The sequence below is a fragment of the Oncorhynchus keta genome, chromosome 4 (genome assembly GCF_023373465.1).
Source record: "Oncorhynchus keta strain PuntledgeMale-10-30-2019 chromosome 4, Oket_V2, whole genome shotgun sequence".
Taxonomy (NCBI): domain Eukaryota; kingdom Metazoa; phylum Chordata; class Actinopteri; order Salmoniformes; family Salmonidae; genus Oncorhynchus; species Oncorhynchus keta.
The window spans coordinates 79,529,959-79,550,762 of record NC_068424.1 but is presented as its reverse complement, the minus strand read 5'-3'; the positions used below and the strand labels follow the sequence as shown (position 1 = coordinate 79,550,762).

Here is a 20,804-nt window from a genome sequence, read left to right as displayed (position 1 = left end):
CTATACTGTATAACGAGCATTGAGATGGATGTAATGTAAACAGAGAGCATTAGGATGGATGTAATGTAAACAGAGAGCATTAGGATGGATGTAATGTAAACAGAGAGCATTAGGATGGATGTAATGTAAACAGAGAGCATTAAGATGGATGTAATGTAAACAGAGAGCATTAAGATGGATGTAATGTAAACAGAGAGCATTAGGATGGATGTAATGTAAACAGAGAGCATTAAGATGGATGTAATGTAAACAGAGAGCATTAGGATGGATGTAATGTAAACAGAGAGCATTAGGATGGATGTAATGTAAACAGAGAGCATTAGGATGGATGTAATGTAAACAGAGAGCATTAAGATGGATGTAATGTAAACAGAGAGCATTAAGATGGATGTAATGTAAACAGAGAGCATTAGGATGGATGTAATGTAAACAGAGAGCATTAGGATGGATGTAATGTAAACAGAGAGCATTAGGATGGATGTAATGTAAACAGAGAGCATTAAGATGGATGTAATGTAAACAGAGAGCATTAGGATGGATGTAATGTAAACAGAGAGCATTAGGATGGATGTAATGTAAACAGGGAGCATTAAGATGGATGTAATGTAAACAGAGAGCATTAGGATGGATGTAATGTAAACAGAGAGCATTAAGATGGATGTAATGTAAACAGAGAGCATTAGGATGGATGTAATGTAAACAGAGAGCATTAGGATGGATGTAATGTAAACAGAGAGCATTAAGATGGATGTAATGTAAACAGAGAGCATTAGGATGGATGTAATGTAAACAGAGAGCATTAGGATGGATGTAATGTAAACAGAGAGCATTAGGATGGATGTAATGTAAACAGAGAGCATTAGGATGGATGTAATGTAAACAGAGAGCATTAGGATGGATGTAATGTAAACAGAGAGCATTAGGATGGATGTAATGTAAACAGAGAGCATTAGGATGGATGTAATGTAAACAGAGAGCATTAGGATGGATGTAATGTAAACAGAGAGCATTAGGATGGATGTAATGTAAACAGAGAGCATTAAGATGGATGTAATGTAAACAGAGAGCATTAGGATGGATGTAATGTAAACAGAGAGCATTAGGATGGATGTAATGTAAACAGAGAGCATTAGGATGGATGTAATGTAAACAGAGAGCATTAGGATGGATGTAATGTAAACAGAGAGCATTAGGATGGATGTAATGTAAACAGAGAGCATTAGGATGGATGTAATGTAAACAGAGAGCATTAGGATGGATGTAATGTAAACAGAGAGCATTAAGATGGATGTAATGTAAACAGAGAGCATTAGGATGGATGTAATGTAAACAGAGAGCATTAGGATGGATGTAATGTAAACAGAGAGCATTAGGATGGATGTAATGTAAACAGAGAGCATTAGGATGGATGTAATGTAAACAGAGAGCATTAGGATGGAGGCAATGTAAACAGAGAGCATTAAGATGGATGTAATCTTAGGCAACACTTCCTATAGTGTATTATTAATTCAACTAATATATATATATATATCCTATGGTAAATTAATGTAGTTAGGTCCTGGTATATTCCGTTGGTTTCATGTGGTCACGCAGGTGTATAATATAACAGTACAACAATAACAGTAATATAATATATTCCACTTCCTCAACTTCAAATGTTGCTGTTATGGTGGTGTACTGTACTGTGTTTCCACCTGGAGATCTTTTGAAATCCATTTGATGAATGTTTTCTGCACAGTGTAATCTTTACTATAAAACACAGACTGATCTATTGGGAACCCTCCAAATAACAATGTGTTAGTAACTGTAACATAAATCCTTCTGGAAGAGAGTCTGTAGCAGATTGTCGGATCTGTTTTTATGGCACGCACTACCACTACATCGTTCTGAACTTCATTGATTCTAAAGACAGTTCCATCTTCAGAGGCCCCAGTTCAGAGAAGTTGACTCAGTCACTGTTCTACCTTGTTATTCATAGCTAACCTAGTCCTATGTAATTACACAGTAAATAGCAGTAGCAAAAAAGTAGTGACATCGTCATTTCTAGGTAATAACACGATGACAGGGTTTAAGGTTATTACACAGATATATTTCTCAATACGTTTTTTTAAATATAATGTGTTGTTTTACTTACTGTTTCAGATGAGGATAGTGTGTAAGGACGTGACTGCCGAGACCCTTTACGATGTCCTTCATGACACCAGCTACCGGAAGAACTGGGACAGCAACATGATCGACACCCACGATATTGGCAGGCTCACTGTCAACGCAGACGTAGGATATTACTCTTGTGAGTTAGTGTCAGATGTAGGATATTACTCCTGTGAGTTAGTGTCAGATGTAGGATATTACTCCTGTGAGTTAGTGTTACTCCTGTGAGTTAGTGTCAGATGTAGGATATTACTCCTGAGAGTTAGTGTTACTCCTGTGAGTTAGTGTTACTCCTGTGAGTTAGTGTCAGACGTAGGATATTACTCATGTGAGTTAGTGTACTCCTGTGATATTACTCCTGTGAGTTAGTGTTACTCCTGTGAGTTAGTGTCAGAAATAGGATATTACTCCTGTGAGAGTGTGAAATAGGATATTACTCCTGTGAGTTAGTGTCAGACGTAGGATATTACTCCTGTGAGTTAGTGTCAGAAATAGGATATTACTCCTGTGAGTTAGTGTACTCCTGTAGGATATTACTCCTGTGAGTTAGTGTCAGAAATAGGATATTACTCCTGTGAGTTAGTGTCAGACGTAGGATATTACTCCTGTGAGTTAGTGTTACTCCTGTGAGTTAGTGTCAGAAATAGGATATTACTCCTGTGAGTTAGTGTCAGACGTAGGATATTACTCCTTTGAGTTAGTGACAGATGTAGGATAATACTCCTGTGAGTTAGTGTTACTCCTGTGAGTTAGTGTTACTCCTGTGAGTTAGTGTCAGACGTAGGATATTACTCCTGTGAGTTAGTGTCAGACGTAGGATATTACTCCTGAGAGTTAGTGTTACTCCTGTGAGTTAGTGTTACTCCTGTGAGTTAGTGTCAGACGTAGGATATTACTCCTGTGAGTTAGTGTCAGACGTAGGATATTACTCCTGTGAGTTAGTGTTACTCCTGTGAGTTAGTGTCAGACGTAGGATATTACTCCTGTGAGTTAGTGTCAGAAATAGGATATTACTCCTGTGAGTTAGTGTCAGACGTAGGATATTACTCCTGTGAGTTAGTGTCAGAAATAGGATATTACTCCTGTGAGTTAGTGTCAGACGTAGGATATTACTCCTGTGAGTTAGTGTCAGAAATAGGATATTACTCCTGTGAGTTAGTGTCAGACGTAGGATATTACTCCTGTGAGTTAGTGTTACTCCTGTGAGTTAGTGTCAGAAATAGGATATTACTCCTGTGAGTTAGTGTCAGAAATAGGATATTACTCCTGTGAGTTAGTGTCAGACGTAGGATATTACTCCTGTGAGTTAGTGTCAGAAATAGGATATTACTCCTGTGAGTTAGTGTCAGACGTAGGATATTACTCCTGTGAGTTAGTGTCAGACGTAGGATATTACTCCTGTGAGTTAGTGTCAGACGTAGGATATTACTCCTGTGAGTTAGTGTTACTCCTGTGAGTTAGTGTCAGAAATAGGATATTACTCCTGTGAGTTAGTGTCAGAAATAGGATATTACTCCTGTGAGTTAGTGTCAGACGTAGGATATTACTCCTGTGAGTTAGTGTCAGAAATAGGATATTACTCCTGTGAGTTAGTGACAGATGTAGGATAATACTCCTGTGAGTTAGTGTTACTCCTGTGAGTTAGTGTTACTCCTGTGAGTTAGTGTCAGACGTAGGATATTACTCCTGTGAGTTAGTGTCAGACGTAGGATATTACTCCTGTGAGTTAGTGTCAGACGTAGGATATTACTCCTGAGAGTTAGTGTTACTCCTGTGAGTTAGTGTCAGATATAGGATATTACTCCTGTGAGTTAGTGTTACTCCTGTGAGTTAGTGTTACTCCTGTGAGTTAGTGTCAGACGTAGGATATTACTCCTGTGAGTTAGTGTCAGACGTAGGATATTACTCCTGTGAGTTAGTGTCAGAAATAGGATATTACTCCTGTGAGTTAGTGTTACTCCTGTGAGTTAGTGTCAGAAATAGGACATTACTCCTGTGAGTTAGTGTCAGACGTAGGATGTTACTCCTGTGAGTTAGTGTCAGACGTAGGATATTACTCCTGTGAGTTAGTGTCAGAAATAGGATATTACTCCTGTGAGTTAGTGTCAGAAATAGGATATTACTCCTGTGAGTTAGTGTCAGACGTAGGATATTACTCCTGTGAGTTAAGTGTCAGAAATAGGATATTACTCCTGTGAGTTAGTGTTACTCCTGTGAGTTAGTGTTACTCCTGTGAGTTAGTGTCAGACGTAGGATATTACTCCTGTGAGTTAGTGTCAGACGTAGGATATTACTCCTGTGAGTTAGTGTCAGAAATAGGATAATACTCCTGTGAGTTAGTGTTACTCCTGTGAGTTAGTGTTACTCCTGTGAGTTAGTGTCAGACGTAGGATATTACTCCTGTGAGTTAGTGTCAGACGTAGGATATTACTCCTGTGAGTTAGTGTCAGACGTAGGATATTACTCCTGAGAGTTAGTGTTACTCCTGTGAGTTAGTGTCAGATATAGGATATTATTCCTGTGAGTTAGTGTTACTCCTGTGAGTTAGTGTTACTCTGTGAGTTAGTGTCAATAGGATATTATTCCTGTGAGTTAGTGTCAGACGTAGGATATTACTCCTGTGAGTTAGTGTCAGAAATAGGATATTACTCCTGTGAGTTATTACTCCTGTGAGTTAGTGTCAGAAATAGGACATTACTCCTGTGAGTTAGTGTCAGACGTAGGATATTACTCCTGTGAGTTAGTGTCAGACGTAGGATATTACTCCTGTGAGTTAGTGTCAGAAATAGGATATTACTCCTGTGAGTTAGTGTCAGAAATAGGATATTACTCCTGTGAGTTAGTGTCAGACGTAGGATATTACTCCTGTGAGTTAAGTGTCAGAAATAGGATATTACTCCTGTGAGTTAGTGTTACTCCTGTGAGTTAGTGTTACTCCTGTGAGTTAGTGTCAGACGTAGGATATTACTCCTGTGAGTTAGTGTCAGACGTAGGATATTACTCCTGTGAGTTAGTGTCAGAAATAGGATATTACTCCTGTGAGTTAGTGTTACTCCTGTGAGTTAGTGTTACTCCTGTGAGTTAGTGTCAGAAATAGGATATTACTCCTGTGAGTTAGTGTCAGACGTAGGATATTACTCCTGTGAGTTAGTGTCAGATGTAGGATATTACTGCTGTGAGTTAGTGTCAGAAATAGGATATTAGGAGGAGGAAGAAGAAGAAGAGGGGGAGAAGGAGGATGAAGATGAGGAGGGGGAATAGGAGGAGAAGGGGGGGGGGGAAGACGGGGAGGAGGAGGAGGAAGAGGGGGAGTAGGAGGAACAGGGGAAGAGGAGGAGGGGGAAGAAGAGGAGGAGGAAGAGAGGAAAGAAGAGGAGGAGGGGGAGTAGGAGGAGGAAGATGAGGAGGGGGAGTTAGTGTCAGACGAGGATTCTAAACTGCGGTACGTGAACACCAGTCAGTCAATATGCAACAGATGTAGTAGACTAAACCATATTTCTCAAAGTAAAGGGTGTTTTTATGACTAGGCCTACTGTAACCACATGTTGCAGATGAAACATACAGCGATCTAATCAGGCATAGAAATAGACTGAATAGACTGGGTTGTGAGGCAGTTTCAGAATCATTGAGAACTTTACAGACTTAGACAATAGAATACTACAGTACGTGGACATTTGGACTCAATGGGACATCTTCCACTGAAGTCATGTTGTCATTGTGTTTTGTAGGGAAGTGCCCGAGCCCCCTGAAGAACAGGGACTTTATCACTATGAGATCGTGGCTTCCTCTGGGCAACGACTACCTGATCATCAACTACTCTGTCAAACACCCGGTATGTACCGTTATCTACACACGGTGTTGGTTTGCTCTGAATATTATCAACCGTGGGGCTCCCGAGTGGCACAGTGGTCTAAGGTACTGCATCTCAGTGCAAGAGGCGTCACTACAGACCCTGGTTTGAATCCAGGCTGCATCACATCCGGCCGTGATTGGGAGTCCAATAGGGGTAGGCCTTCATCGTAACTAAGAATGTGTTCTTAACTGACTTGCCTAGTTAAATAAACAAAAACGTCACAATGAACGAGTGGCTGGATCTCTTTTTCATACGAGTAGGATTACAAAGATAATTTGATTTATCTAAAGTTGTACATGTCGTCTAGTGAATTTTGTACAATAGATAGATTCCATTAGTGCTGTTTGGCAGACTCAGTAAGAAAGCTCTGCCAGAGGCCCAGTCTACTGTAGAAGTCGGGTCAAACATCTCCACATGTCTCCGTTTGTTAAACAGAAGAAGTCTAAACATAATGTGAACAGCTGACTGGTTTCATTTGTTATGGTAATCCATGTATGAATAATACTTTCATTTGATTGGTCATTTGATTGGTCTTATTCCAGCAATATCCACCCAGAAAGGACTGCGTGAGAGCAGTGTCTCTACTGACAGGATACCTGATTCAGTCCAGTGGAGAAAACTCCTCCACTCTCTATTACCTGACGCAGGTCGATCCCAAAGGTAAACCTTCTGGTTATTTACAGGACTGTACATCTAAATGATTTACATAACATGTTTTTGGTGATGACGGTACAGCTCTACGCTGGTCAACACCAGTCCTGGATACAGTGCATCGCTGTCATAGGGTGCTATGAGAAGCCTGCTCTGTCTGTTTGTGTACGTAACACCATTCCTGTGAGCTGAAAGACCCCTAGCTTCACTCCACACTGAGAGAGCGCTGTTGAAACACCTCTGTGTATGAGTGTGAAGAGACTCGGTGTGTGTGTGTCCTTGAGTGTGAAGAGACTCAGTGTGTGTGTGTGTGTGTGTGTGTCCTTGAGTGTGAAGCGACTCGGTGTGTGTGTGTGTCCTTGAGTGTGAAGAGACTCGGTGTGTGTGTGTGTCCTTGAGTGTGAAGAGACTCAGTGTGTGTGTGTGTGTGTGTGTGTGTGTGTGTGTGTGTGTGTGTGTGTGTGTGTGTGTGTGTGTGTGTGTGTGTGTGTGTGTGTGTGTGTGTGTGTGTGTGTGTCCTTGAGTGTGAAGAGACTCAGTGTGTGTGTGTGTGTCCTTGAGTGTGAAGAGACTCAGTGTGTGTGTGTGTGTGTGTGTGTCCTTGAGTGTGAAGAGACTCAGTGTGTGTGTGTGTGTGTCCTTGAGTGTGAAGAGACTCGGTGTGTGTGTGTGTGTGTGTGTGTGCTTGAGTGTGAAGAGACTCAGTGTGTGTGTGTGTGTCCTTGAGTGTGAAGAGACTCAGTGTGTGTGTGTGTCCTTGAGTGTGAAGAGACTCAGGGTGTGTGAGGGTGTGTGTGTGTGTGTGTGTGTGTGTGTGTGTGTGTGTGTGTGTGTGTGTGTGTGTGTGTGTGTGTGTGTGTGTGTGTGTGTGTGTGTGTGTGTGTGTGTGTGTCCTTGAGTGTGAAGCATCAGGAAGCCTTTGATGCTCCCTGCACCAGTGTAACACCACTGCTACTGAAGACATGTTTTCTGAATCTGCTGATTTCATCTGTTTTCTGTGCTGCTCCAAGCTACCCGTTGATAATAAATGCCTTCTATTCCATTGGTGTGTGTGTGTGTGTGTGTGTGTGTGTGTGTGTGTGTGTGTGTGTGTGTGTGTGTGTGTGTGTGTGTGTGTGTGTGTGTGTGTGTGTGTGTGTGTGTGTGTGTGTGTGTGTGTGTGTATCTGTGTCTGTGTCTGTGTCTGTGTCTGTGTGTGTGCGTTGCTGTTAAAGCTCATATTCATGGCATGGAATCCCCAGAAGCTATGAACAGCTGGAACAGTATCGTCACACTTCTGTACTGCCTACTGTCCTTACTGTAAACCAGGGGTCCTGTAGGAACGATATCTACTGTCCTTACTGTAAACCAGGGGTCCTGTAGGAACGATATCTACTGTCTACTGTCCTTACTGTAAACCAGGGGTCCTGTAGGAACGATATCTACTGTCTACTGTCCTTACTGTAAACCAGGGGTCCTGTAGGAACGATATCTACTGTCTACTGTCCTTACTGTAAACCAGGGGTCCTGTAGGAACGATATCTACTGTCTACTGTCCTTACTGTAAACCAGGGGTATTGTAGGAACGATATCTACTGTCTACTGTCCTTACTGTAAACCAGGGGTCCTGTAGGAACGATATCTACTGTCTACTGTAAACCAGGGGTATTGTCCTTACTGTAAACCAGGGGTCTTGTAGGAACGGTATCTACTGTCCTTACTGTAAACCAGGGGTCCTGTAGGAACGATATCTACTGTCTACTGTCCTTACTGTAAACCAGGGGTCCTGTAGGAACGATGTCTACTGTCCTTACTGTAAACCAGGGGTCTTGTAGGAACTATATCTACTGTCCTTACTGTAAACCAGGGGTCCTGTAGGAACTATATATACTGTCTACTGTCCTTACTGTAAACTATGGGTCCTATAGGAACTATATCTACTGTCCTTACTGTAAACCAGGGGTCCTGTAGGAACGATATCTACTGTCCACTGTCCTTACTGTAAACCAGGGGTCCTGTAGGAAATATATCTACTGTCTACTGTCCTTACTGTAAACCATAGGTCCTGTAGGAAATATATCTACTGTCTACTGTCCTTACTGTAAACCAGGGGTCTTATAGGAACTATATCTACTGTCTAATGTCCTTACTGTAAACCAGGGGTCCTATAGGAACTATATCTACTGTCTACTGACCTTACTGTAAACCAGGGGTCTTATAGGAACTATATATACTGTCTAATGTCCTTACTGTAAACCATGGGTCTTGTAGGAACTATATCTACTGTCTACTGTCCTTACTGTAAACCAGGGGCCCTATAAGAGCTATATCTACTGTCTACTGTCCTTACTGTAAACCATGGGTCCTGTAGAAACTAAATCTACTGTCCTTACTGTAAACCAGGGGTCCTATAGGAACTATATCTACTGTCTACTGTCCTTACTGTAAACCAGGGGTCCTATAGGAACTATATCTACTGTCAATTGTCCTTACTGTAAACCAGAGGTCTTATTGGAACTATATCTACTGTCCTTACTGTAAACCAAGGGTCCCGCAGGAACTATATCTACTGTCTACTGTCCTTACTGTAAACCAGAGGTCTTATTGGAACTATATCTACTGTCCTTACTGTAAACCAGGGGTCCCGCAGGAACTATATCTACTGTCCTTACCATAAACCAGGGGTCCCGCAGGAACTATATCAACAGGAAGCAGTGTGTTTTTTAAGGAGTGAAAAACACGTTTTTGCTAGTATTGTATTTGCTATCGTAGGCCTGCCTACTAGAAATACTTGAGCAGTATTGTATTTGCTATCGTAGGCCTGCCTACTAGAAATACCTGAGCAGTATTGTATTTGCTATCGTAGGCCTGCCTACTAGAAATACCTGAGCAGTATTGTATTTGCTATCGTAGGCCTGCCTACTAGAAATACCTGAGCAGTATTGTATTTGCTATCGTAGGCCTGCCTACTAGAAATACCTGAGCAGTATTGTATTTGCTATCGTAGGCCTGCCTACTAGAAATACCTGAGCAGTATTGTATTTGCTATCGTAGGCCTGCCTACTAGAAATACCTGAGCAGTATTGTATTTGCTATCGTAGGCCTGCCTACTAGAAATACCTGAGCAGTATTGTATTTGCTATCGTAGGCCTGCCTACTAGAAATACCTGAGCAGTATTGTATTTGCTATCGTAGGCCTGCCTACTAGAAATACCTGAGCAGTATTGTATTTGCTATCGTAGGCCTGCCTACTAGTTATACTTGAGGAGTATTGTATTTGCTATCGTAGGCCTGCCTACTAGTTATACTTGAGGAGTATTGTATTTGTGTTGTGCCTTCATGTTTTTGGTTTGGACTGCAGGTTCCCTTCCCAAGTGGGTGGTGAATAGAGCGTCTCAGTTCGTAGCACCGAAGGTAATATTGTCATATGAATATGATAATCAATCTGGTCCATCTGTCAGTGTATTATGGCTGTTTGTAACCGTGTGTTATATGTGAAAATGTGATCGTATTATTTAAATGTTTAAGGAAAATTAGTTCAAATGACGACGAAAAGAGATCCTAATAAAATCAAATAAAATCTGTCTTATAAATGTAGTATCTTGAAAAGCGAGAACGAGAGAGACTGTTCCTAACAAATCACAGAGGTAGCCTATATTATCCATCTCTGGTTAGGGAAAGAAATGATTGTATACCTCTTCCTCCATCTATTGGTTTCAGGAAATGCATGCATTTCCCCAAGACGTTTTGATTCCAAAATCACTAATCATGGACACCATTAAAAAGTCATACCGTGGAGTTATAACTCATTATTAGACATTTAACAACTATTTATAAACACATCATTTACAGTTTATTGCTTACTTATAAAACCTTTCAAAACATGTCTACATGACTTATCTAAGAGGCTCTTAATTAACCCATTCATTTAGAATCTGAATATTTGTGCTCCTTCCCCCTAGGCCATGAAGAAGATCTACAAGGCCTGTCAGAAGTATCCAGAGTGGAAGAGGAAGCACAACCCTCACCTGAAGCCCTGGATTTATCCCGAGCAGAACACCTTACCGTGTATTAACGTGTCTGACCTTGTGCCTCAGAGAGCCGACTCACTGGAGAACATTGATGAGAGCCGCCTGACGGAGGAGAAACAGGCACAACGTCACAGTGATGACGAAGAGACCTAGTCTGAGTGAAGAAACTGTTTGTATGTAATTGTGTGGCTGTGTTTAAAATGGCACCCTATTCCCTATATAGTGTATTACTTTTGTGCAGGGCCCATTAGGCCCTGGTCAAAAGTAGTGCACTACTACCTATAGGGCTCTGGTCAAAAGTAGTGCACTACTACCTATAGGGCTCTGGTCAAAAGTAGTGCACTACTACCTATAGGGCTCTGGTCAAAAGTAGTGCACTATACAGTATAGGAAATAGGGTGCCATTTGGGACACACACTGTTGAGTTTGTGTGTGTGTGTGTGTGTGTGTGTGTGTGTGTGTGTGTGTGTGTGTGTGTGTGTGTGTGTGTGTGTGAGAGAGTGTGTACAGTACCTATAATGTACATGTATGATTGACTATAATTTTGATTTCCAAATTTGTCTTGTTGCGTTTAGCTGGTAATTGATCAATAACTTATTCAATCTGAGGGGTTTAACAGGGTATTTTCATATAGCATGACAAATTAGGAGAAAAGATCTGACATATTCTTTAAAAAAATGGACGACGTATTTACGGTGCTATCGCTCAATTAAATAGTATAATATCTCATTGACAGTAATAATAGACTAAACCTTTGAGTAAAACTTTGTGTCTCTTTCACAAAAAAAACTCATTTGAAGACAATATTTCACATTTCACATTTCACACTTATTCACATTTGATTTGACTAAGCTTTAATTTGGCTCTTGGGGTGGTGCAGCGGTCCAAGGCACTGCATCTCAGTGCAAGAGTCTTCACTGCACAAATCCAAGCTTCATCACATTCAGCTGTGATTGAGAGACCCAACGGCCGCGCCCAACATCGCCCGGGGTAGGTTGCCATTGTAAATCATTATTTGTTTTTAACTGACTTGCCTGGTTAAATAAAAACAAAACAAAAAACACAGTAAGTAGCCTTTACCAATACAGGCAGTCTACTTAAGTATATGTCCAGTTCTCTAGTGCCTCCCAGTGGCAGTAATATGTCATAACATTTCCTCATCCCCCAGTGTTCCGGAAGCCATGAGCTGTTAGAACAATGGAATGTCAAGCTTGTTAGGAAGTGAATTAGCATAATGCACCAAGACATGTGTTCTTTTGTACAGTGAATGGCCCACTGAGGCTCCTATAATGACAGTCACAGGGGAGGAGAGATGGCAGCATAACCTGTTTGGAATCAGTCATAATCTGTTATAGTTTTTTATAACCTTAGATGGTCATGAAGCATGTTTAGCTGTTAAACGGTCATTACATTACTTATACTTTGGTGTTGCCTGTTCTGACTGAATATGAAACATTATGTCTTTATGAATGAATAAAGTTATCATTAGGAAACGTGTTTTCATTTAATTCAAACGGCCTTTTTGTAGGATTTTCTGCCGTGTTTCCAGAATGGAGTGTGTGTGTGTGTGTGTGTGTGTGTGTGTGTGTGTGTGTGTGTGTGTGTGTGTGTGTGTGTGTTGAAAGCTTTGCATTGAATTACACACACGTTTGTGTATATTAGCAAGTGTGTACATTGAACTCTGTTCACCTTTTTTTGGCATCACTATTTCATGGTGCGGTGCAACATGGCGCTGCATCATGTTCATACTGACTGATGTTACATCAAGAGAAGTTGTCTCCTGATTCTAACACCTTCGCGGCTGATGTTCTTCATTCTTAAATTCTAAGTACAAGTTCCCATTTTGACCGCAATGTTTGTTTTTCTCCGTCGATAAGGAACGTTTATCTGTGACTGTATCCTTTTTCAGACTTAAAAATGTAGCTGGGGGCCCAATCCTCAGAATCTGTATTGTCTCAGGCACTTCCTGTTTCCCCAAGGCTACTTCCTGTCACGCTTCCTGTCCGCATCAGTCAGTTTTTGTTTTGAGGGAAAGGAAACGCCACTAGTGTCTAGATTTCTCACACGGCAGAAAAGCTTCTCGTTGCTTTTAGAACTCACAATTCGTTGCTTTGTCTAGCATAAAACGTCTTCCATTTTGAGTGTGTGTGAGTGTGTGAGTGTCAGGAAGGTTGATGGGGCTCAGGAAATATCCAGGACCACATTTTAGTTACACCTTAACATCCACATTTTTTGTAGATATTCAAAATTCTGATCTCTCATCAGGTTGTCTATTGTATCAGCAGGCCTATTGAAGGCCACATCACTTGGTCTATTGTATCAGCAGGCCAATTGAAGCCCACATCACATTACTTTTCCCACCATGCAGCTAACCTAAACTAACCCTAAACTGCAGGCTACTATTGCACATACTGTGTATTCTTTTTTGTTATTTTGCAGGCAAGAGGGAATGTTTTTAAAATAAGAGCATGGGACCCCAACACAGTATAATTAAATTACCTGATGGCAAGCTGTCAGTTCATTAGCATTATGACTATTATGAAAGTGGAAAAAAATATATATATATATGTATTTTTTCTTGCAAAAGCAAAGTAATGGAGTCAAAATATTTAATTTCTGTTTATGAATTACCATTATGTCTTTAAAGTTGTGGGATAATGAGTTTGTTGAACAGGAAAAATGTCGGCAAAACTCCTTCGCCGCCCTCCCCTTTAAGTGCGATATCCTTGATACTTTGCAGAGTAAATTGACCATTGCAACAAAGTTGCCGACAGGGATAGTTCTTTCTCCGCTGCTCAACCAAAAACCGAGCGATTCAAGAATGTAGACGTTCCATTGGGATAACAACCACGCACATCGAAACACAGCTAAAGGTAATGCACGATTATCATATTATTAGACTCATAGCGTTTCAGAGTTCGCACTGTGTGTGGGCGGACATGCGGCAGCATGAGATTGTGCTCTTTTTCAATACATTATTTTTTTTTTGCTATAGGACTAATAATGATTTAAATTATCAGTATTATTTATCAATATTGTCGTCATATGTTACTTGTGGAGTTGTGTCGGCCTACCGCATAATAATTAAATAGATTATGTGTAATGATTTATTTGACCATTTAAAAAATATATATTTTTATTACCATGTTTAAGAGTAGCCTATCTTATGACACCACATTGGCTTGGCATGTGAGCCTATTGTAAAATTTCACCCATTATACTATCACCTGTCTGTTTTGCTGTAGGCTATGGGTTTGCAGACCCACCCCATTGTAGATTTGCCAGGGGCACATCAGAGCCTTTTCATCTTGAGTGGGTTTTGGGGTCTTGGAATCTGTCTGTTGTATAGTTTCACAGCTGAAACCTGATTGAATCAGTAAGTTATTTGTTAGACAGTGCACCAGCAGAGGACGGAGAGCCATAACAACTTTAAAATACTCACTGGAATTTCTCATTTAAAATACTTCCCAATTTTGGCTATGTTTTTTGGGGATTGTGGTGAGTGAGATTATTAATTTAAATTAAAATGTCATGAATGGCTGAATGTTATGTTGTTCAGTGTCAGTGCCACTTGTAGCAAGGCCCACATGATAGTTCCTCTCTATTCCTCCTGTATGAGTGTCTCAGAGCTGCTTGGGTCAGTCTTTGGTCATTAGATGTTCAGTGTGACGGACAACGTTACACTGATCAGAATCATTGACCTCCAGAGGCCTCTCTCTCTCTGTCAATAGATGGACACTACAGCCATCATTATCTGTGACCCTGTTTTAGGTTTCATATGTGGCGTAGTGTAGCATAGGTTTGTAACAGCGTTTCACATGTCATTTTGCTTTGCGTGATGTATTGTTGTCTCTATCTTCTTGCCCTTTGTGCTGTTGTCTGTGCCCAATAATGTTTGTACCATGTTTTGTGCTGCTACCATGTTGTTGTCATGTTGTGTTGCTACCATGTTGTTGCTACCATGTTGTTGTCATGTTGTGTTGCTACCATGCTGTGTTGTCATGTGTTGCTGCCTTGCTATGTTGTCTTAGGTCTCTCTTTATGTAGTGCTGTGTTGTCTCTCTTTATGTAGTGTTGTCTCTCTTTATGTAGTGTTGTGGTGTCTCTCTTTATGTAGTGCTGTGTTGTCTCTCTTTATGTAGTGCTGTGTTGTCTCTCTTTATGTAGTGCTGTGTTGTCTCTCTTTATGTAGTGCTGTGTTGTCTCTCTTTATGTAGTGTTGTGGTGTCTCTCTTTATGTAGTGTTGTGTTGTCTCTCTTTATGTAGTGCTGTGTTGTCTCTCTTTATGTAGTGCTGTGTTGTCTCTCTTTATGTAGTGCTGTGTTGTCTCTCTTTATGTAGTGCTGTGTTGTCTCTCTTTATGTAGTGTTGTGGTGTCTCTCTTTATGTAGTGCTGTGTTGTCTCTCTTTATGTAGTGCTGTGTTGTCTCTCTTTATGTAGTGATGTGGTGTCTCTCTTTATGTAGTGATGTGGTGTCTCTCTTTATGTAGTGCTGTGTTGTCTCTCTTTATGTAGTGCTGTGTTGTCTCTCTTTATGTAGTGTTGTGGTGTCTCTCTTTATGTAGTGCTGTGGTGTCTCTCTTTATGTAGTGCTGTGTTGTCTCTTTATGTAGTGCTGTGTTGTCTCTATGTAGTGCTGTGTTGTCTCTCTTTGTGTAGTGATGTGGTGTCTCTCTTTATGTAGTGATGTGGTGTCTCTCTTTATGTAGTGATGTGGTGTCTCTCTTTATGTAGTGATGTGGTGTCTCTCTTTATGTAGTGATGTGGTGTCTCTCTTTATGTAGTGATGTGGTGTCTCTCTTTATGTAGTGATGTGGTGTCTCTCTTTATGTAGTGATGTGGTGTCTCTCTTTATGTAGTGATGTGGTGTCTCTCTTTATGTAGTGATGTGGTGTCTCTCTTTATGTAGTGATGTGGTGTCTCTCTTTATGTAGTGATGTGGTGTCTCTCTTTATGTAGTGATGTGGTGTCTCTCTTTATGTAGTGATGTGGTGTCTCTCTTTATGTAGTGATGTGGTGTCTCTCTTTATGTAGTGATGTGGTGTCTCTCTTTATGTAGTGCTGTGTTGTCTCTCTTTATGTAGTGCTGTGTTGTCTCTCTTTATGTAGTGCTGTGTTGTCTCTCTTTATGTAGTGCTGTGTTGTCTCTCTTTATGTAGTGTTGTGTTGTCTCTCTTTATGTAGTGTTGTGGTGTCTCTTATGTAGTGTTGTGTTGTGTAGTGCTGTGTTGTCTCTCTTTATGTAGTGCTGTGTTGTCTCTCTTTATGTAGTGCTGTGTTGTCTCTCTTTATGTAGTGCTGTGTTGTCTCTCTTTATGTAGTGCTGTCTCTCTTTATGTAGTGTTGTGGTGTCTCTCTTTATGTAGTGCTGTGTTGTCTCTCTTTATGTAGTGCTGTCTCTCTTTATGTAGTGTTGTGGTGTCTCTATGTAGTGCTGTGTTGTCTCTATGTAGTGCTGTGTTGTCTCTCTTTATGTAGTGCTGTGGTGTCTCTCTTTATGTAGTGCTGTGTTGTCTCTCTTTATGTAGTGCTGTGTAGTCTCTCTTTATGTAGTGCTGTGTAGTCTCTCTTTATGTAGTGCTGTGTTGTCTCTCTTGTCGTGATGTGGGTTTTGTCTTTTATTTTTTTATCCCAGACCTCACAAGGATTTTTGCCTTTTGGTAGGCTGTCATTGATAAGAATTTGTTCTCAACTGGCTTCCTAGTTGAATAAAGTAAAAGTAATTCACGCTACAGATCAATACAGAACTATTTCCAATTACATTTACTAATCAACAAAGACGACTTCAAACCTCCAGAGTTAACATTTACATTCACTTTGATTTTCTGTTCTGCTTTCCTTAATTGAAATGCATTCCTGGTGACTACCTCATGAAGCTGTTTGAGAGAATGCCAAGAGTGTGCAAATCTGTCATTAAGTCAAAACGGGACTACTTTGAAGAATTTAAAAAATGAAATATATTTTTTAATTGTTTGACACTTTTTTCCCCGTTACTACATGAATCCATATGTGTCATTTCATAGTTTTGATTTCACTATTATTTTACAATGTAGAAAATGGTAAATATAAAGAGAAAGAGTAGGTGTGTCCAAACTTTTGACTGGTACTGTACCTAAAACTCCAATAATGTTGAGATGGGGCGGCAGGGTAGCCTAGTGGTTAGAGCGTTGGACTAGTAACCGAAAGGTTGCAAGTTCAAACCCTGAGCTGACAAGGTACAAATCTGTCGTTCTGCCCCTGAACAGGCAGTTAACCCACTAGGCCGTCATTGAAAATAAGAATTTGTTCTTAACTGATTAGCCTAGTTAAATAAAGGTAAAATAAAAAACAAAGAACCCTGCCAACCCCTATTTTAGTTTTAGGTCAATTCTTTGCCTTCTGTAAGTTTTTAAGAATCATTGCATTGTAATTCCGTTACCAAAAAAACAAACATTTTAAAGATATTTTCAAATTTTACTTCTTTATGAGGGAGGATAATGAAAGTTCACAGAAGTAACAAGTAAAAGTAGACCTACCAATTAGTTAGTGATTCTACTATAGAGGTCGACCGATTACGAATTTTCAATTATTTTTAAAATATATATTTTAATTTATTTATTTGTAATAATGACAATTACAATACTGAATGAACACTTATTTTAACTTAATATAATACATCAATAAAATCTATTTAGCCTCAAGTAAATAATGAAACATGTTCAATTTGGTTTAAATAATGCAAAAACAAAGTGTTGGAGAAGAAAGTAAAAGTGCAATATGTTAGCACATATTGCACTTTTACTTTCTTCTCCAACGTTCTTCTCCAACGTTTCAGTCCCTTGCTCAGAACATAAGAACATATGAAACCTGGTGGTTCCTTTTAACATGAAACTTCAATATTCCCAGGTTAGAAGTTTTAGGTTGTAGTTATTATAGGACTATTTCCCTCTGTAACATTTGTATTTCATTAACCTTTGACTATTAGATGTTCTTATAGGCACTTTAGTATTGCAAGTGTAACAGTATAGCTTCCGTCCCTCTCCTCGCTCCTTCCTGGGCTCGAACCAACAACACAACAACAGCCACCATCGAAGCAGAGCAAGGGGAACAACTACTAGAAGGCTTAGAGCGAGTGACGTTTGAAACGCTATTAGCGCTCGCTAACTAGCTAGCCCTTTCACTTCGGTTACACCAGCCTCCTCTCAGGAGTTGATAGGCTTGAAGTGATAAACAGCGCAATGCTTGACGCACAACGAAGAGCTGCTGGCAAAACGCACGAAAGTGCTGTTTGAATGAATGTTTACGCGCCTGCTTCTGCCTACCACCGCTCAGTCAGATACTTGGATACTTGTATGCTCAGATTATATGCAACGCAGGACACGCTAGGTAATATCTAGTAATATCATCAACCATGTGTAGTTCACTAGTGATTATGATTGATTGTTTTTTATAAGAAACATTTTTAATGCTAGCTAGCAACTGACCTTGGCTTACTGCGTTCGCGTAACAGGCAGTCTCCTTGTGGAGTGCAACGAGAGAGGCAGGTCGTTATTGCGTTGGATTAGTTAACTGGAAGGTAGCAAGATTAGATTCCCAGAGCTGACAAGGTGAAAATCTGTTGTTCTGCCCTTGAACGAGGCAGTTAACCCACCGTTATTGAAAATAAGAATGTGTTCTTAACTGACTTGCCTAGTTAAATAAAGGTGAAATAAAATAAAGAATTGCATATTTCTAGTTTTGTGTACTTATTCAGGATATATCACCATTAAATTATTCTATAGAAAATAATAAAGAAAGAATTGCATATTTCTAGTTTTGTGTACTTATTCAGGATATATCACCATGAAATTATTCTATAGAAAATAGTAAAAAATTAAGAAAAACCCTTGAATGAAAAACCCTTGACTGGTACTGTATATATATTTATTTCCAGCATTTTGGAAATTCTCTTGCATCCTCATATCATAGCCCTAGTGTAACAGAATGACTTTACTTCCGTCCCCCTCGCCCATACCCGGGCGCGAACCAGGGACCCTCTGCACACATCGACAACAGTCACCCTCGAAGCATCGTTACCCATCGCTCCACAAAAGCCGCGGCCCTCGCAGAGCAAGGGGAACTACTACTTCAAGGTCTCAGAGCAGGTGACGTAACCGATTGAAACGCTATTTAGCGCGCACCGCTAACTAAGCTAGCCGTTTCACATCCGTTACACTAGTTTGGGAACAGCTGCTCTAAATTAATCTGGAAATAACCCGTTCAAGCATGACCTTCCAGATACGTAATGTCTCCCCAACTCCAACTCTCCACTCGTAAATCAAGTCAAACAATTAACGGAAGTGGACAAGAGGTAAAGTCTAAATGTATTTTCCAAACGGAGGATGACGGAGGGAGGATCCAAACAGGCCTCTGGGTTACATACAGGATGCTGGCTGGCTGGCTGGTTGGGGGTAGGCTGTAGATAAATAACAGTGAAGCCCTATTGTGAGACACAATATGTCATTGTTCAGCGCTAGGCTAGCTATGGCCTCCGCTGCCTGGATGACAGTACAGGCCTGTGTACTAACTAGCTAACAAGCTCAGTCACATTTTAGTCTCTCTCTCGCTCTCTCTGGGAAGACATCTGACTGAGACAGTGTTTTAGTCCAGCACACGCTGTCCCTCTTTCTTGGGGAAAAACAACAACATTAAGACACAGAGTGGAAGGAGCTTCTTCTGAACACACATGGTTAGATCAACCACTTAGAGCAGTAAAACAAAACACTGACAAAACTCCCAGAAAGTCATAAATCAGGAGTTCATCTGTGTCGTCCCTGTCGCTCTACGAAGGAGGAGAGATGGCAGTACGAGACATAGATCTGTACACCTAGATGACAGGAAAGTATCCCTTTCTGACGCATACAGCAATCTACATTACTTACTGTACACCCTTGTTATTTTACTGCTTCTCTTCATTATTTGTCAGTTTTATCTCTTAGTTTTTCTTTGGGGGGGCGGGGCGGGGGGGGGGGTATTTTCTGCATTGTTGGTTAAGGGCTTGTAAGGAAGCATTTCCTGTTGTATTCGGTGCATGTGACAAATAATAACTGTAGTCAAATCAAATTGTATCAGTCACATGACAATCAGTACAATGCTGTCAAATCCACCTCTTCTCTCCCTCATGATCACACGTTATTGGTCCCATACACATGGTTAGCAGATGTTATTGTTGAGTGAGTGTAGTTAAATGCTTGTAAAAAGCATTTTCTGGGCTAACAATGTAAGACATAATACATTAAAAAAAAAGAAATACTGCAAAGTTTCCTGTAATCATTAGAATGTGCCCCCTTTAATTTATCATGTATATTTGCATGGTGGCTCTGGAGGGCAATTCCAAGGCAAAGGAATTATGCTTTGACTCAAATTCTTCACTTTAAAAAGTTTTTTTCCCAACAAGCATTTAAATATCTGCTCCGAATTCAGATTCAAAAGATAGCCGACACCCCATTCTTTATGCAGACACGACACCTCGAGTTTGAAAATATGTATATGGGTTGCTGATCTAGAAAATGCGTAATTATGAAAACAGGTTTTTAGACGTTTTTGCAAATGTATATAAAAAAATTAACTGAAATATCAAATTTGCATAAGTATTCAGACCCTTTACCCGGTACTTTGTTGAAGCACAGTCGGCAGCGATTACAGCCTTGAGTCTTCTTGGGTATGACGCTAAAAGCTTGGCACACCTGTATTTTGGCAGTGGTGGAAAAAGTACCCAATTGTCATACTTGAGTTAAAGTACAGATACCTTAACAGAAAATGACTCAAGGTAAAGTCACCCAAATACTACATGAGTAAAAGTAAAAAAGTATTTGGTTCTAAATATACTTAAGTATCAAAAGTAAATGGAATTGGTCAAATATAGTTAACCTCTTGAAACTAGGGGGCACTATTTTCATTTTTGGAAAAATAACGTTTCCAAAGTAAACAGGCTATTTTTCAGGACCAGATAATAGAATATGCATATAATTGACAGATTAGGATCAAAAACACTCTAAAGTTTCTAAACTGTAAAAATATTGTCTGAGTATAACAGAACTGATATTGCAGGCGAAAGCCTGAGAAAAATCCAATCAGGAAGTGACTCTTATTTAGAAACCTCTGCGTTCCTATGCATCC

At 40.2% G+C, this 20,804-nt stretch overlaps 2 protein-coding genes across 3 annotated transcripts in view; both read left to right on the top strand.

Moving 5' to 3' along the window:
• The window catches only part of LOC118378381 (START domain-containing protein 10-like), a 31,723-nt gene extending 19,565 nt beyond the window's left edge, over positions 1–12,158 (top strand). The window contains exons 2-6 of one of the 2 annotated variants that reach the window (XM_052517211.1): positions 2,143–2,290; positions 5,880–5,983; positions 6,547–6,664; positions 9,996–10,048; positions 10,597–12,158. In XM_052517211.1, coding sequence (XP_052373171.1) covers positions 2,143–2,290; positions 5,880–5,983; positions 6,547–6,664; positions 9,996–10,048; positions 10,597–10,818 — 645 coding nt within the window. In that variant the 3' untranslated portion in view covers positions 10,819–12,158. The remainder of the gene's footprint in view (positions 1–2,142; positions 2,291–5,879; positions 5,984–6,546; positions 6,665–9,995; positions 10,049–10,596) is intronic. The other variant, XM_052517214.1, reaches the window with a different exon arrangement.
• A 1,237-nt stretch (positions 12,159–13,395) lies between these two features.
• LOC118378380 (arf-GAP with Rho-GAP domain, ANK repeat and PH domain-containing protein 3-like) overlaps positions 13,396–20,804 on the top strand; it is an 81,057-nt gene continuing 73,648 nt past the window's right edge. Inside the window, exon 1 of the mRNA XM_052518280.1 lies at positions 13,396–13,538. The gene's annotated coding sequence lies outside the window, so the exon portion shown is untranslated. The remainder of the gene's footprint in view (positions 13,539–20,804) is intronic.